Raw genomic sequence first — 16,905 nt, forward strand, 5'->3', positions numbered from 1 at the left:
ATGCTTATACATGGGTAGTGTCTGACTTGTTGTAGGACACGTGAGCAGGTACAGGGTCCACCATGCATGCTTATACAGGGGTAGTGTCTGACTTGTAGGACATGTGAGCAGGTACAGGGTCCACCATGCATGCTTATACAGGGGTAGTGTTTGACTTGTTGTAGGACACGTGAGCAGGTACAGGGTCCACCATGCATGCTTATACAGGGGTAGTGTCTGACTTGTAGGACATGTGAGCAGGTACAGGGTCCACCATGCATGCTTATACAGGGGTAGTGTTTGACTTGTTGTAGGACACGTGAGCAGGTACAGGGTCCACCATGCATGCTTATACAGGGGTAGTGTTTGACTTGTTGTAGGACACGTGAGCAGGTACAGGGTCCACCATGCATGCTTATACAGGGGTAGTGTCTGACTTGTAGGACATGTGAGCAGGTACAGGGTCCACCATGCATGCTTATACAGGGGTAGTGTCTGACTTGTTGTAGGACATGTGAGCAGGTACAGGGTCCACCATGCATGCTTATACAGGGGTAGTGTCTGACTTGTTGTAGGACACCTGAGCAGGTACAGGGTCCACCATGCATGCTTATACAGGGGTAGTGTCTGACTTGTAGGACATGTGAGCAGGTACAGGGTCCACCATGCATACTTATACAGGGGTAGTGTCTGACTTGTTGTAGGACACGTGAGCAGGTACAGGGTCCACCATGCATGCTTATACAGGGGTAGTGTTTGACTTGTTGTAGGACACGTGAGCAGGTACAGGGTCCACCATGCATGCTTATACAGGGGTAGTGTCTGACTTGTAGGACATGTGAGCAGGTACAGGGTCCACCATGCATGCTTATACAGGGGTAGTGTCTGACTTGTTGTAGGACATGTGAGCAGGTACAGGGTCCACCATGCATGCTTATACAGGGGTAGTGTCTGACTTGTTGTAGGACACCTGAGCAGGTACAGGGTCCACCATGCATGCTTATACAGGGGTAGTGTCTGACTTGTAGGACATGTGAGCAGGTACAGGGTCCACCATGCATACTTATACAGGGGTAGTGTCTGACTTGTTGTAGGACACCTGAGCAGGTACAGGGTCCACCATGCATGCTTATACAGGGGTAGTGTCTGACTTGTTGTAGGACATGTGAGCAGGTACAGGGTCCACCATGCATGCTTATACAGGGGTAGTGTCTGACTTGTTGTAGGACACCTGAGCAGGTACAGGGTCCACCATGCATGCTTATACAGGGGTAGTGTCTGACTTGTTGTAGGACATGTGAACAGGTACAGGGTCCACCATGCATGCTTATACAGGGGTAGTGTCTGACTTGTTGTAGGACATGTGAGCAGGTACAGGGTCCACCATGCATGCTTATACAGGGGTAGTGTCTGACTTGTTGTAGGACACGTGAGCAGGTACAGGGTCCACCATGCATGCTTATACAGGGGTAGTGTCTGACTTGTTGTAGGACATGTGAACAGGTACAGGGTCCACCATGCATGCTTATACAGGGGTAGTGTCTGACTTGTTGTAGGACATGTGAGCAGGTACAGGGTCCACCATGCATGCTTATACAGGGGTAGTGTATGACTTGTAGGACACGTGAGCAGGTACAGGGTCCACCATGCATGCTTATACAGGGGTAGTGTCTGACTTGTTGTAGGACATGTGAGCAGGTACAGGGTCCACCATGCATGCTTATACAGGGGTAGTGTCTGACTTGTTGTAGGACATGTGAACAGGTACAGGGTCCACCATGCATGCTTATACAGGGGTAGTGTCTGACTTGTTGTAGGACATGTGAGCAGGTACAGGGTCCACCATGCATGCTTATACAGGGGTAGTGTCTGACTTGTTGTAGGACATGTGAACAGGTACAGGGTCCACCATGCATGCTTATACAGGGGTAGTGTATGACTTGTAGGACACGTGAGCAGGTACAGGGTCCACCATGCATGCTTATACAGGGGTAGTGTCTGACTTGTTGTAGGACATGTGAACAGGTACAGGGTCCACCATGCATGCTTATACAGGGGTAGTGTCTGACTTGTTGTAGGACATGTGAACAGGTACAGGGTCCACCATGCATGCTTATACAGGGGTAGTGTCTGACTTGTTGTAGGACACGTGAGCAGGTACAGGGTCCACCATGCATGCTTATACAGGGGTAGTGTCTGACTTGTTGTAGGACATGTGAACAGGTACAGGGTCCACCATGCATGCTTATACAGGGGTAGTGTCTGACTTGTAGGACATGTGATCAGGTACAGGGTCCACCATGCATGCTTATACAGGGGTAGTGTCTGACTTGTTGTAGGACATGTGAACAGGTACAGGGTCCACCATGCATGCTTATACAGGGGTAGTGTATGACTTGTAGGACACGTGAGCAGGTACAGGGTCCACCATGCATGCTTATACAGGGGTAGTGTCTGACTTGTTGTAGAACATGTGAACAGGTACAGGGTCCACCATGCATGCTTATACAGGGGTAGTGTCTGACTTGTTGTAGGACATGTGAGCAGGTACAGGGTCCACCATGCATGCTTATACAGGGGTAGTGTCTGACTTGTTGTAGGACACGTGAGCAGGTACAGAGTCCACCATGCATGCTTATACAGGGGTAGTGTCTGACTTGTTGTAGGACATGGGAGCAGGTACAGGGTCCACCATGCATGCTTATACAGGGGTAGTGTCTGACTTGTTGTAGGACATGTGAGCAGGTACAGGGTCCACCATGCATGCTTATACAGGGGTAGTGTCTGACTTGTTGTAGGACATGTGAGCAGGTACAGGGTCCACCATGCATGCTTATACAGGGGTAGTGTCTGACTTGTTGTAGGACATGTGAGCAGGTACAGGGTCCACCATGCATGCTTATACAGGGGTAGTGTCTGACTTGTTGTAGGACATGTGAACAGGTACAGGGTCCACCATGCATGCTTATACAGGGGTAGTGTATGACTTGTAGGACACGTGAGCAGGTACAGGGTCCACCATGCATGCTTATACAGGGGTAGTGTCTGACTTGTTGTAGGACATGTGAGCAGGTACAGGGTCCACCATGCATGCTTATACAGGGGTAGTGTCTGACTTGTTGTAGGACATGTGAGCAGGTACAGGGTCCACCATGCATGCTTATACAGGGGTAGTGTCTGACTTGTTGTAGGACATGTGAGCAGGTACAGGGTCCACCATGCATGCTTATACAGGGGTAGTGTCTGACTTGTTGTAGGACATGTGAGCAGGTACAGGGTCCACCATGCATGCTTATACAGGGGTAGTGTCTGACTTGTTGTAGGACATGTGAGCAGGTACAGGGTCCACCATGCATGCTTATACAGGGGTAGTGTCTGACTTGTTGTAGGACATGTGAGCCGGTACAGGGTCCACCATGCATGCTTATAGAGGGGTAGTGTCTGACTTGTTGTAGGACATGTGAGCAGGTACAGAGTCCACCATGCATGCTTATACAGGGGTAGTGTCTGACTTGTTGTAGGACATGTGAGCAGGTACAGGGTCCACCATGCATGCTTATACAGGGGTAGTGTCTGACTTGTTGTAGGACATGTGAGCAGGTACAGGGTCCACCATGCATGCTTATACAGGGGTAGTGTCTGACTTGTTGTAGGACATGTGAGCAGGTACAGGGTCCACCATGCATGGTTATACAGGGGTAGTGTCTGACTTGTTGTAGGACATGTGAGCAGGTACAGGGTCCACCATGCATGCTTATACAGGGGTAGTGTCTGACTTGTAGGACACGTGAGCAGGTACAGGGTCCACCATGCATGCTTATACAGGGGTAGTGTCTGACTTGTTGTAGGACATGTGAGCAGGTACAGGGTCCACCATGCATGCTTATACAGGGGTAGTGTCTGACTTGTAGGACATGTGAGCAGGTACAGGGTCCACCATGCATGGTTATACAGGGGTAGTGTCTGACTTGTTGTAGGACATGTGATCAGGTACAGGGTCCACCATGCATGCTTATACAGGGGTAGTGTCTGACTTGTTGTAGGACATGTGAGCAGGTACAGGGTCTACCATGCATGCTTATACAGGGGTAGTGTCTGACTTGTTGTAGGACACGTGAGCAGGTACAGGGTCCACCATGCATGCTTATAGAGGGGTAGTGTCTGACTTGTTGTAGGACATGTGAGCAGGTACAGGGTCCACCATGCATGCTTATACAGGGGTAGTGTCTGACTTGTTGTAGGACATGTGATCAGGTACAGGGTCCACCATGCATGCTTATACATGGGTAGTGTCTGACTTGTTGTAGGACATGTGAGCAGGTACAGGGTCCACCATGCATGCTTATACAGGGGTAGTGTCTGACTTGTTGTAGGACATGTGAGCAGGTACAGGGTCCACCATGCATGCTTATAGAGGGGTAGTGTCTGACTTGTTGTAGGACACGTGAGCAGGTACAGGGTCCACCATGCATGCTTATACAGGGGTAGTGTCTGACTTGTTGTAGGACACGTGAGCAGGTACAGGGTCCACCATGCATGGTTATACAGGGGTAGTGTCTGACTTGTAGGACACGTGAGCAGGTACACGGTCCACCATGCATGCTTATACAGGGGTAGTGTCTGACTTGTTGTAGGACATGTGAGCAGGTACAGGGTCCACCATGCATGCTTATACAGGGGTAGTGTCTGACTTGTAGGACATGTGAGCAGGTACAGGGTCCACCATGCATGCTTATACAGGGGTAGTGTCTGACTTGTTGTAGGACATGTGAGCAGGTACAGGGTCTACCATGCATGCTTATAGAGGGGTAGTGTCTGACTTGTTGTAGGACATGTGAGCAGGTACAGGGTCCACCATGCATGCTTATACAGGGGTAGTGTCTGACTTGTTGTAGGACATGTGATCAGGTACAGGGTCCACCATGCATGCTTATACAGGGGTAGTGTCTGACTTGTTGTAGGACATGTGAGCAGGTACAGGGTCTACCATGCATGCTTATAGAGGGGTAGTGTCTGACTTGTTGTAGGACATGTGAGCAGGTACAGGGTCCACCATGCATGCTTATACAGGGGTAGTGTCTGACTTGTTGTAGGACATGTGATCAGGTACAGGGTCCACCATGCATGCTTATACATGGGTAGTGTCTGACTTGTTGTAGGACATGTGAGCAGGTACAGGGTCCACCATGCATGCTTATACAGGGGTAGTGTCTGACTTGTTGTAGGACATGTGAGCAGGTACAGGGTCCACCATGCATGCTTATAGAGGGGTAGTGTCTGACTTGTTGTAGGACACGTGAGCAGGTACAGGGTCCACCATGCATGCTTATACAGGGGTAGTGTCTGACTTGTTGTAGGACACGTGAGCAGGTACAGGGTCCACCATGCATGGTTATACAGGGGTAGTGTCTGACTTGTAGGACACGTGAGCAGGTACACGGTCCACCATGCATGCTTATACAGGGGTAGTGTCTGACTTGTTGTAGGACATGTGAGCAGGTACAGGGTCCACCATGCATGCTTATACAGGGGTAGTGTCTGACTTGTAGGACATGTGAGCAGGTACAGGGTCCACCATGCATGCTTATACAGGGGTAGTGTCTGACTTGTTGTAGGACATGTGAGCAGGTACAGGGTCTACCATGCATGCTTATAGAGGGGTAGTGTCTGACTTGTTGTAGGACATGTGAGCAGGTACAGGGTCCACCATGCATGCTTATACAGGGGTAGTGTCTGACTTGTTGTAGGACATGTGAGCAGGTACAGGGTCCACCATGCATGCTTATACAGGGGTAGTGTCTGACTTGTTGTAGGACATGTGAGCAGGTACAGGGGATGATAGGAAGAAATATACAAGAAGTGAGAGTCCAGCCGGGGTCACCAGGAAATCGTGTTGTGTTTTTTCAGTATGGAGCACCAAACATTTACAGATAAAATCCTGGCCTGGCAAATTGTTTCTGTAATCTGCAATCAGTTATATTTGTGGATTTGGATATTATGGTCAGGTATTCAGATATTCCTGGTAATGCCTTTGGAAATGACCATGTTTTCTATAGAAGAGATCTGACCTGATGAGTTGGTTCTGGTAATTCCACACACGGATCCGTCCATCTCTTCCACACGTGGCCAGCAGATTGAGTGCAGGAGAGCAGCACAGACCTGAGGAGACAGAAAGTCACGTCTCATACAACATCCCACTCAGCCCATCCTGAAATCTCCGACAAGTCATCCCACACTGGTTGCCAAGACTGCCTGCCGCCTGCCATCCAACAACCAGTGACATCACAAGGAGGAGAGCGAGGCCCCAGCATTCATAGTGGAGGAAGACTGCCTGCCATCTAACAACCAGTGACATCACAAGGAGGAGAGAGAGGCCCCAGCATTCAGAGTGGAGGAAGACTGCCTGCCATCTAACAACCAGTGACATCACAAGGAGGAGAGAGAGGCCCCAGCATTCAGAGTGGAGGAAGACTGCCTGCCATCTAACAACCAGTGACATCACAAGGAGGAGAGAGAGGCCCCAGCATTCAGAGTGGAGGAAGACTGCCTGCCATCTAACAACCAGTGACATCACAAGGAGGAGAGAGAGGCCCCAGCATTCAGAGTGGAGGAAGACTGCCTGCCATCTAACAACCAGTGGCATCACAAGGAGGAGAGAGAGGCCCCAGCATTCAGAGTGGAGGAAGACTGCCTGCCATCCAACAACCAGTGACATCACGAGGAGGAGAGAGAGGCCCCAGCATTCAGAGTGGAGGAAGACTGCCTGCCATCTAACAACCAGTGACATCGCAAGGAGGAGAGAGAGGCCCCAGCATTCAGAGTGGAGGAAGACTGCCTGCCATCTAACAACCAGTGACATCACAAGGAGGAGAGAGAGGCCCCAGCATTCAGAGTGGAGGAAGACTGCCTGCCATCTAACAACCAGTGACATCACAAGGAGGAGAGAGAGGCCCCAGCATTCAGAGTGGAGGAAGACTGCCTGCCATCTAACAACCAGTGACATCACAAGGAGGAGAGAGAGGCCCCAGCATTCAGAGTGGAGGAAGACTGCCTGCCATCTAACAACCAGTGACATCACAAGGAGGAGAGAGAGGCCCCAGCATTCAGAGTGGAGGAAGACTGCCTGGCATCTAACAACCAGTGACATCACAAGGAGGAGAGAGAGGCCCCAGCATTCAGAGTGGAGGAAGACTGCCTGGCATCTAACAACCAGTGACATCACAAGGAGGAGAGAGAGGCCCCAGCATTCAGAGTGGAGGAAGACTGCCTGCCATCTAACAACCAGTGACATCACAAGGAGGAGAGCGAGGCCCCAGCATTCAGAGTGGAGGAAGACTGCCTGCCATCTAACAACCAGTGACATCACGAGGAGGAGAGAGAGGCCCCAGCATTCAGAGTGGAGGAAGACTGCCTGCCATCTAACAACCAGTGACATCACAAGGAGGAGAGAGAGGCCCCAGCATTCAGAGTGGAGGAAGACTGCCTGCCATCTAACAACCAGTGACATCACAAGGAGGAGAGCGAGGCCAAGGCCCCAGCATTCAGACTGGAGGAAGACTGCCTGCCATCTAACAACCAGTGACATCACGAGGAGGAGAGCGAGGCCCCAGCATTCAGAGTGGAGGAAGACTGCCTGCCATCTAACAACCAGTGACATCACAAGGAGGAGAGAGAGGCCCCAGCATTCAGAGTGGAGGAAGACTGCCTGCCATCTAACAACCAGTGACATCACGAGGAGGAGAGAGAGGCCCCAGCATTCAGAGTGGAGGAAGACTGCCTGCCATCTAACAACCAGTGACATCACAAGGAGGAGAGAGAGGCCCCAGCATTCAGAGTGGAGGAAGACTGCCTGCCATCCAACAACCAGTGACATCACGAGGAGGAGAGAGAGGCCCCAGCATTCAGAGTGGAGGAAGACTGCCTGCCATCTAACAACCAGTGACATCGCAAGGAGGAGAGAGAGGCCCCAGCATTCAGAGTGGAGGAAGACTGCCTGGCATCTAACAACCAGTGACATCACAAGGAGGAGAGAGAGGCCCCAGCATTCAGAGTGGAGGAAGACTGCCTGCCATCTAACAACCAGTGACATCACAAGGAGGAGAGAGAGGCCCCAGCATTCAGAGTGGAGGAAGACTGCCTGCCATCTAACAACCAGTGACATCACAAGGAGGAGAGAGAGGCCCCAGCATTCAGAGTGGAGGAAGACTGCCTGCCATCTAACAACCAGTGACATCACAAGGAGGAGAGAGAGGCCCCAGCATTCAGAGTGGAGGAAGACTGCCTGGCATCTAACAACCAGTGACATCACAAGGAGGAGAGAGAGGCCCCAGCATTCAGAGTGGAGGAAGACTGCCTGCCATCTAACAACCAGTGACATCACAAGGAGGAGAGAGAGGCCCCAGCATTCAGAGTGGAGGAAGACTGCCTGCCATCTAACAACCAGTGACATCACAAGGAGGAGAGCGAGGCCCCAGCATTCAGAGTGGAGGAAGACTGCCTGCCATCTAACAACCAGTGACATCACGAGGAGGAGAGAGAGGCCCCAGCATTCAGAGTGGAGGAAGACTGCCTGCCATCTAACAACCAGTGACATCACAAGGAGGAGAGAGAGGCCCCAGCATTCAGAGTGGAGGAAGACTGCCTGCCATCTAACAACCAGTGACATCACAAGGAGGAGAGCGAGGCCAAGGCCCCAGCATTCAGACTGGAGGAAGACTGCCTGCCATCTAACAACCAGTGACATCACGAGGAGGAGAGCGAGGCCCCAGCATTCAGAGTGGAGGAAGACTGCCTGCCATCTAACAACCAGTGACATCACAAGGAGGAGAGAGAGGCCCCAGCATTCAGAGTGGAGGAAGACTGCCTGCCATCTAACAACCAGTGACATCACGAGGAGGAGAGAGAGGCCCCAGCATTCAGAGTGGAGGAAGACTGCCTGCCATCTAACAACCAGTGACATCACAAGGAGGAGAGCGAGGCCAAGGCCCCAGCATTCAGAGTGGAGGAAGACTGCCTGCCATCTAACAACCAGTGACATCACGAGGAGGAGAGCGAGGCCCCAGCATTCAGAGTGAAGGAGGATTTCACTTCCTCCTCCTCTGCACCTAGTGTGTTTTGGCTCCACCCACCTCCTGCCTTCATCTTCTCTGGCACTGAGCCTGACTGAGGGAAGGGAACTGTGCCAGGATTAGAGTCTGTCGACCTGCCTGAGGTGAGGACTGGCACTGTGGATTGATTGAAACATATGTGTCATGTGGAGCACGATGTGTGCCATGATGAGGGAGTATGTGCTGGCAGCAGAGGATAGATAACGGGATGGGAGGAGGAGGTGGTCACAGCCTTAGAACTCAGGGGTTCGTGCTGGGACTTGTAGTCCTAACCTTTTGGGGATATGAACACCTAAAAATGAAGGACTACAGGTCCCACTGTCCCAGCATGAACCCCTCAAAAAGCTGAGGATGTGTGCCCCCGGCCCCCCAACTAGTGAAGGACTACAGGTCCCACTGTCCCAGCATGAACCCCTCAGAGCTGAGGATGTGTGCCCCCGGCCCCCCAACTAGTGAAGGACTACAGGTCCCACTGTCCCAGCATGAACCCCTCAGAGCTGAGGATGTGTGCCCCCGGCCCCCCAACTAGTGAAGGACTACAGGTCCCACTGTCCCAGCATGAACCCCTCAGAGCTGAGGATGTGTGCCCCTGGCCCCCCAACTAGTGAAGGACTACAGGTCCCACTGTCCCAGCATGAACCCCTCAGTGAAGCACTACAGGTCACAGCATTAACCCGTGAGATCTAAGGGATCACATCCTTAGATGTAAATATGTTTATGTTATATTATTATTCGCGATTTATATAGCGCCCACAGTTTACGCAGCTCTTTACAATTTATAGGGGGGACAACACAATTACAGTACAATACAAAAGGTTCAGGAGGGCCCGGCTCGTAGAGCTTACATTCTAAAGGGAGGGGGTGGTGGTAGAACAGGTAATAGCTGCAGAGAATGATTTGATGGGGGGGCTCGGGGACAGTTGTTAGGTGGGGTGGGGTTGGGATCGGCTTCCGAGAATAAATGAGCTTTCAGGGAATTCCTAAAGGTGGACAGGGTAGGGGCTGATCGGACAGACTGGGGCAGGGAGTTCCAGAGGAAGGGAGAGGCTCTGGAGAAGTCCTGAAGGCGAGTATGGGAGGAGGTAACAAGGGAGCTAGAGAGCAGGAGGTCCTCGGAGGAGGGGAGGGGACGATTTGGGCGATATCTGCAGATGAGGTTGGTGATGTAGGGGGGGGGGGGGTTGATGTTGTAGATGGCTTTGTATGTTATGGTGAGCATTTTGAATTTTACACGGTGGGGGAGGGGAAGCCAGTGAAGAGATTGGCAGAGAGGGGCGGCAGTCACGGTTCGGCTAGTGAGGTTTATTAGTTTAGCAGCAGCATTCATAATAGACTGAAGGGGGAGGAGCCTATGTAAGGGTCGGCCATTAAGGAGAGAGTTGCCGTAGTCGGGAAATAATCACGGAGTGAAGAAGTTGCTTTGTGGTGTCATTAGTCAGGAAGGGTCGATTCTGGAGATGTTGTGGAGGGGAAGGCGGCAGGATTTAGCCAGTGATTGGATGCGGGGAGAAGGAGAGGTCAGAGTCAAGGATTACACCCAGGACCCAGGCATGTGTGGAGGGACCGATGGTTGTGTTGTTGATATTAATGGTGAAGTCATGGGGGGAGGGGAATCGTGAAGGAGGAAATATACAAGCTGAGTTTTAGAACGATTGAGTTGGAGGAAGTGGTGTGACCTCCATACCAAAATGTCATTCTGTAAGTTGAGGAGACGGAGGGGGGTGAGTTGAGGAGACGGAGGGGGCGAGTTGAGGAGACGGAGGGGGGTGAGTTGAGGAGACGGAGGGGGCGAGTTGAGGAGACGGAGGGGGCGAGTTGAGGAGACGGAGGGGGCGAGTTGAGGAGACGGAGGGGGCGAGTTGAGGAGACGGAGGGGGCGAGTTGAGGAGACGGAGGGGGCGAGTTGAGGAGACGGAGGGGGCGAGTTGAGGAGACGGAGGGGGTGAGTTGAGGAGATGGAGGGGGTGAGTTGAGGAGACGGAGGGGGTGAGTTGAGGAGACGGAGGGGGGTGAGGTGAGGAGACGGAGGGGGGTGAGTTGAGGAGACGGAGGGGGGTGAGTTGAGGAGACGGAGGGGGTGAGTTGAGGAGACGGAGGGGGGTGAGGTGAGGAGACGGAGGGGGTGAGTTGAGGAGACGGAGGGGGGTGAGTTGAGGAGACGGAGGGGGTGAGTTGAGGAGACGGAGGGGGTGAGTTGAGGAGACGGAGGGGTGAGGAGTGGAGAGATAGATCTGGGTGTCGTCGGCATAGAGGTGGTATTGGAAGCCATGGGAGGTTATCAACTGGCCCAGGGAAGAGGTATAGAGCGAGAATAGGAGGGACCCAAGGACGGAACCTTGGGGTACCCCAACAGAAAGAGGAGGGAACATATGTTATATGTTTGTAGGATTTTTAAAAAACAAAAAATGTACACTGTAATGTCCCATGCTATTATAATTATACATTTATATAGCTCTGACATATTCTGGAGTGTAGTACTTGGGGTTTATTTAGCAATATGTCTTTTTATTGGGGGAGGAAACATACAAACAATACAGAGAGATCCTGGTGGGAAGGGAACAGAAGAGCCCAGCAAGGGATGGATCAATCCTTAAGCCACAATCTTACCTGTTATTTGGTCCTGGTGGTCATCACTTGGTGGATGGTCCTTCCTAGTCTCTGTCCTCAGACAATACTGTACCAGGCTGTATGAGGCATTGGAGGTGTCATGGAAGGCCACAAAGAGCTGGCACTTGAAGCTGCACATTTGTCCAACTGGTTGGGAGCAGAAGAAGCTCATATAAAGACTCAGACTTTCCTCAGCATGAGCAAAAAACCTCCAGACCTTCACGGTCAGATCTGATCCTGAGGAAGAGTTGGGAAGAAAATCAACAAACTCTGTTCACAGTACTGAGGGCTCATTGAGAAGGAAAAAAGGAGGAGAAAAGTACATGGAGAAAAGTACATGGAGAAAAGTACATGGAGGCCACAAAAACTGGCATCAGTTCCAAGGACCCCACATCCTGACCAAAACTTGGGGCTTTAATGCTCCAATCCTGGATGTCTGACATACGGGATCCTCCCAAACATGCTAAAAATGAGGCCTCAGACCATGTGAAATTTGTACCTTGTTTACCTTTTCTTCCTAGATTTTTAACTTTATTGAAATGTCATAAAAACAGCGAGGAAAGGAGGAGCCAATCATTACCATAGAGATGACTGAGAGCAGGAAAAGGAGGCGTCAATCATTACCATAGAGATGATCAAGATTGAGGAAAGGAGAAGCAAATCATTACCATAGAGATGACAGAGAGTGAGGAAAAGAGGAGCAATCATTACCATAGAGATGACTGAAAGCAGGAAAAGGAGGCGTCAATCATTACCATAGAGATGATCGAGATTGAGGAAAGGAGGAGCCAATCATTACTGTGATGGGAGTCACTTTGGGTGGGGGGCTTGTGGAACCCAGCTTACCTTGGAGATCTCAGGAAACTCCTTGTCCAGCTCCCTTGGCCCCCTCCTATGTGTAAATCACCCTGTGTCCTTTAGGGGAACAGGGTGACGGAGAAACCCCAGCCTGATCTGTGCTAGTCGGATTCACTGTACAGCCACAATGGACTGTTGTGTGTGTATATATATATATATATATATATATATATATATATATATATATATATATATATATATATATATATATATATATATATTTTTTTTTTTTTTTTTTTTTATTGTGTTGTCTCATGCTGTTGTGAACTATTTGCTGGGATCGTTTGGGGTGTGACTGTGTCCCATTGTTCTGTTGTGTCTGTCTGCCTTAGGAGAAGTGTATTATGGGATGGATGTTTCTATTTGTGTTCCTGGTATGTAAACCGGGGGCAGGGCAGAGGGGGAGGGGTCTTCTAGGTAATGGCAGGGTAGAAGGGACACACAGGATACTGTCATCCTAAGGGGTCTTCTAGATAATGAGGTAGAAGGGGTACACAGGATACTGTCACCCTAAGGGGTCTTCTAGGTATTGGCGGTGTAGAAGGGACACACAGGAAACTGTCACCCTAAGGGGTCTTCTAGGTAATGCCGGGGTAGAAGGGGCACACAGGGTGACTTACCTGCAGATATGATGTAGTTGTTCTTTGGGTCACATGTCAGAGAGGTCACCTGGCTGGGGCTGTGTGCTGTAGTCTGGTAGAGGAGTTTGCCGGAATACCAATCACAGACACGCAGACTTCCATCATCGCTCCCAATTATCGGGAAAAACCTGGAAATCAAGTGATTACATTTCAACAATCAGAAATAGAAAACTGAAGCAACACCACAAAGTATGTATAATAGTGATGAGAGCCTTACAACTATACAAAGTGTCAGGGTGTCATTGTTCTGGGACCCCCAAGTGTCAGGGTGTCATTGTTCTGGGACCCCAATTGTCAGGGTGTCATTGTTCTGGGAACCCCAAGTGCCAGGGTGTCATTGTTCTGGGACCCCCAAGTGTCAGGGTGTCATTGTTCCGGGACCCCAATTGTCAGGGTGTCATTGTTCTGGGAACCCCAAGTGTCAGGGTGTCATTGTTCCGGGACCCCAATTGTCAGGGTGTCATTGTTCTGGGAACCCCAAGTGTCAGGGTGTCATTGTTCCGGGACCCCAATTGTCAGGGTGTCATTGTTCCGGGACCCCAATTGTCAGGGTGTCATTGTTCTGGGAACCCCAAGTGTCAGGGTGTCATTGTTCTGGGAACCCCAAGTGTCAGGGTGTCATTGTTCTGGGACCCCCAAGTGTCAGGGTGTCATTGTTCTGGGACCCCCAAGTGACAGGACATCATTGTTCTGGGTCTCCCAAGTGTCATCATTCATCAATATCTTCCCAGTTGAAAACCTCACCATCATTCCCCAATATCTCCCCAGTAAAAGAATCCACCATCATTGCCCAATATCCTCCCAGTGGAAGATCCCACCATCATTCACCAATATCCTCCCATTGGAAGACCTCACCATCATTCACCAATATCCTCCCATTGGAAGACCTCACCATCATTCACCAATATCCTCCCAGTGGAATATCCCACCATAATTCCCCAATATCCTCCCAGTGGAAGACCTCACTATTGTTCACCAATATCCTCCCAGTGGAAGACCTCACCATAATTCCCCAATATCCTCCCAGTGGAAGACCTCACCATCATTCACCAATATCCTCCCAGTGGAATTTCCCACCATCATTCACCAATATCCTCCCAGTGGAAGACCTCACCATCGTTCACCAATATCCTCCCAGTGGAAGACCTCACCATAATTCCCCAATATCCTCCCAGTGGAAGACCTCACCATCATTCACCAATATCCTCCCAGTGGAATTTCCCACCATCATTCACCAATATCCTCCCAGTGGAAGACCTCACCATCGTTCACCAATATCCTCCCAGTGGAAGACCTCACCATAATTCCCCAATATCCTCCCAGTGGAAGACCTCACCATCATTCACCAATATCCTCCCAGTGGAAGACCTCACCATAATTCACCAATATCCTCCCAGTGGAAGACCTCACCATCATTCACCAATATCCTCCCAGTGGAATTTCCCACCATCATTCACCAATATCCTCCCAGTGGAAGACCTCACCATCGTTCACCAATATCCTCCCAGTGGAAGACCTCACCATAATTCCCCAATATCCTCCCAGTGGAAGACCTCACCATCATTCACCAATATCCTCCCAGTGGAAGACCTCACCATCATTCACCAATATCCTCTCCAAGTGAAATATCACACCATCTTTTCCAAATATCCCCCCAGTGGAAGAATCCACCATCATCCCCCACTATCTCCCCAGTGGAAGAATCCACCATCATCCCCCAATATCTCCCCAGTGGAAGAATCCACCATCATCCCCCAATATCCCCCCAGTGGAAGAATCCACCATCATCCCCCAATATCCCCCCAGTGGAAGAATCCACCATCATCCCCCAATATCTCCCCAGTGGAAGAATCCACCATCATCCCCCAATATCCCCCCAGTGGAAGAATCCACCATCATCCCCCAATATCCCCCCAGTGGAAGACCTCACCATCATCCCCCAATATCCCCCCAGTGGAAGAATCCACCATCATCCCCCAATATCTCCCCAGTGGAAGACCTCACCATCATCCCCCAATATCTCCCCAGTGGAAGACCTCATCATCAAGGCAGTTCAGCTCAAGAAGATAAAGTAATTTACCGGTTTGTCATTTCTCTGTCTAGGCCAGGTGGTCCTTTGTCTTCTCGCTGCATCACCACTTGCTTCCACTCAGCAACTGCCACCTCCTCGTCCATAATGTTGGAGTAGAGAGTGAAGCACCGAGGAAGGGATTGGTCACTGCTAACTTTCACCTTCCTCAGGACACTCATAGGATTGGCCAAGGCATTGGCTTTAAGGAGCTGTCCATCCTTCATCAGAACACAAACAGTCTCTCTGTGTATGCAGTAATCTGCCACCAGCAATCTGCCATATGTCTGTAGTGAGAGTGTTGATATAAGATCTCCAGTGACTGCCGATAATACCCTCACCGTGCCATCTGAGCACACACACAGAGCTCTGGCAGGAAAGGGTCTCCCAACCACTTTCATATCCTTCACATTCGTTCCCAGAGGGCAGTGAAGTTTGTATAATTGTTGTATCTGCCAGATGTGGATGTCAAAGCTGCTGTAACAAAGAACATGTTCTGCATTATCACCGAACGTTTCTATTCCAGTCGGAGACCCGGATATCTCCAGTTCTTCACATTGCTCCTGAGTGTTTAGGTCCCACGTCCGAATAGTTTTATCTTCAGAGCCGGAGATGAGGGTCCTTCTAGAGGTGCTCAGGGACAGAGCCGTGATGGGACCTAGGAGTGGTGGGCACAACCATTACATCTTCGTACAAAGCTACTGAACGGAATAGGACAGACACCATTAGTGGTATTTATCCAATAAAACTTTCCATTATTGGTTAACTAGAGAAGATCTGAGACACAATAAACCATCATACACAGAATGACCAAAGTCTTCTACACTTTACAGTACATCCATATTGGCCTCACCCCACTTCTATTCCACTTCACTTCTCAGTACTGCCAGAATAACTAAAGTGGTGTATGTTCCTTCCTAACCTTATTCTAAGCTTCTACTTACCCCACGCCACCACCATGCTTCAAAATGGTTTGACTCTACTTAACCTTTACAATGCTCTCAAGCCAAATCCATACTACCTTCACTGTACTATACATCTACTGTACACTGAATAATGCCGGTCTCACCCTTCTATTCTACATCACTTTTCAGTACTGCCCTCACACTACTACTGTACTCTCCATAATGCCCTCACTTTACTACACTTTTGTGCTATCCATAATGCCCTCACCCCACTTCTACTCTACAATACATGACTTCTCAGTACTGCCCTCACACTACTTCTATTGTACGCTCCATAATGTCCTCAATCTACTACACTTCGGTACTCTCCATATTGCCCTCACCCCACTTCTACTCTACATCACTTCTCAGTACTCCCCTCACACTACTTCTACTGTACTCACCATAATGTCCTCAATCTACTACACCTTTGTACTCTCCATATTGCCCTCACCCCACTTCTACTCTACATCACTTCTCAGTATTGCCCTCTACTACACTTATGTACCCTCCATATCGTCCTCACCCCACTTCTATTCTACATCACTTCTAAATACTGATGTCATTCTACATCACTGCTAAGATCTCAATCAGACTTCTTTATATACTTCTGACAGCTTGCAACCCTCTACTTCACAATAACGTAAGAGGGCAAGCTCCAATGGTCATCTAGGTGAGGGGGGCACTGCTATTTCAATTGT

General features: G+C 50.1%; 1 protein-coding gene across 1 annotated transcript in view; it reads right to left on the reverse strand.

Moving 5' to 3' along the window:
- Nucleotides 1–16,905, reverse strand: part of LOC143973870 (WD repeat-containing protein 97-like) — a gene marked incomplete at its 3' end in the record, with an annotated part of 76,990 nt that overhangs the window by 15,646 nt on the left and 44,439 nt on the right. Inside the window, 4 exon segments of the mRNA XM_077474740.1 lie at nucleotides 6,048–6,138; nucleotides 11,694–11,930; nucleotides 13,172–13,320; nucleotides 15,273–15,918. Coding sequence (XP_077330866.1) covers nucleotides 6,048–6,138; nucleotides 11,694–11,930; nucleotides 13,172–13,320; nucleotides 15,273–15,918 — 1,123 coding nt within the window.

Source organism: Lithobates pipiens, unplaced genomic scaffold (genome assembly GCF_037356315.1).
Source record: "Lithobates pipiens isolate NorthernLeopardFrog02 unplaced genomic scaffold, aLitPip1_a1.2 Scaffold_126, whole genome shotgun sequence".
Lineage (NCBI taxonomy): Eukaryota > Metazoa > Chordata > Amphibia > Anura > Ranidae > Lithobates > Lithobates pipiens.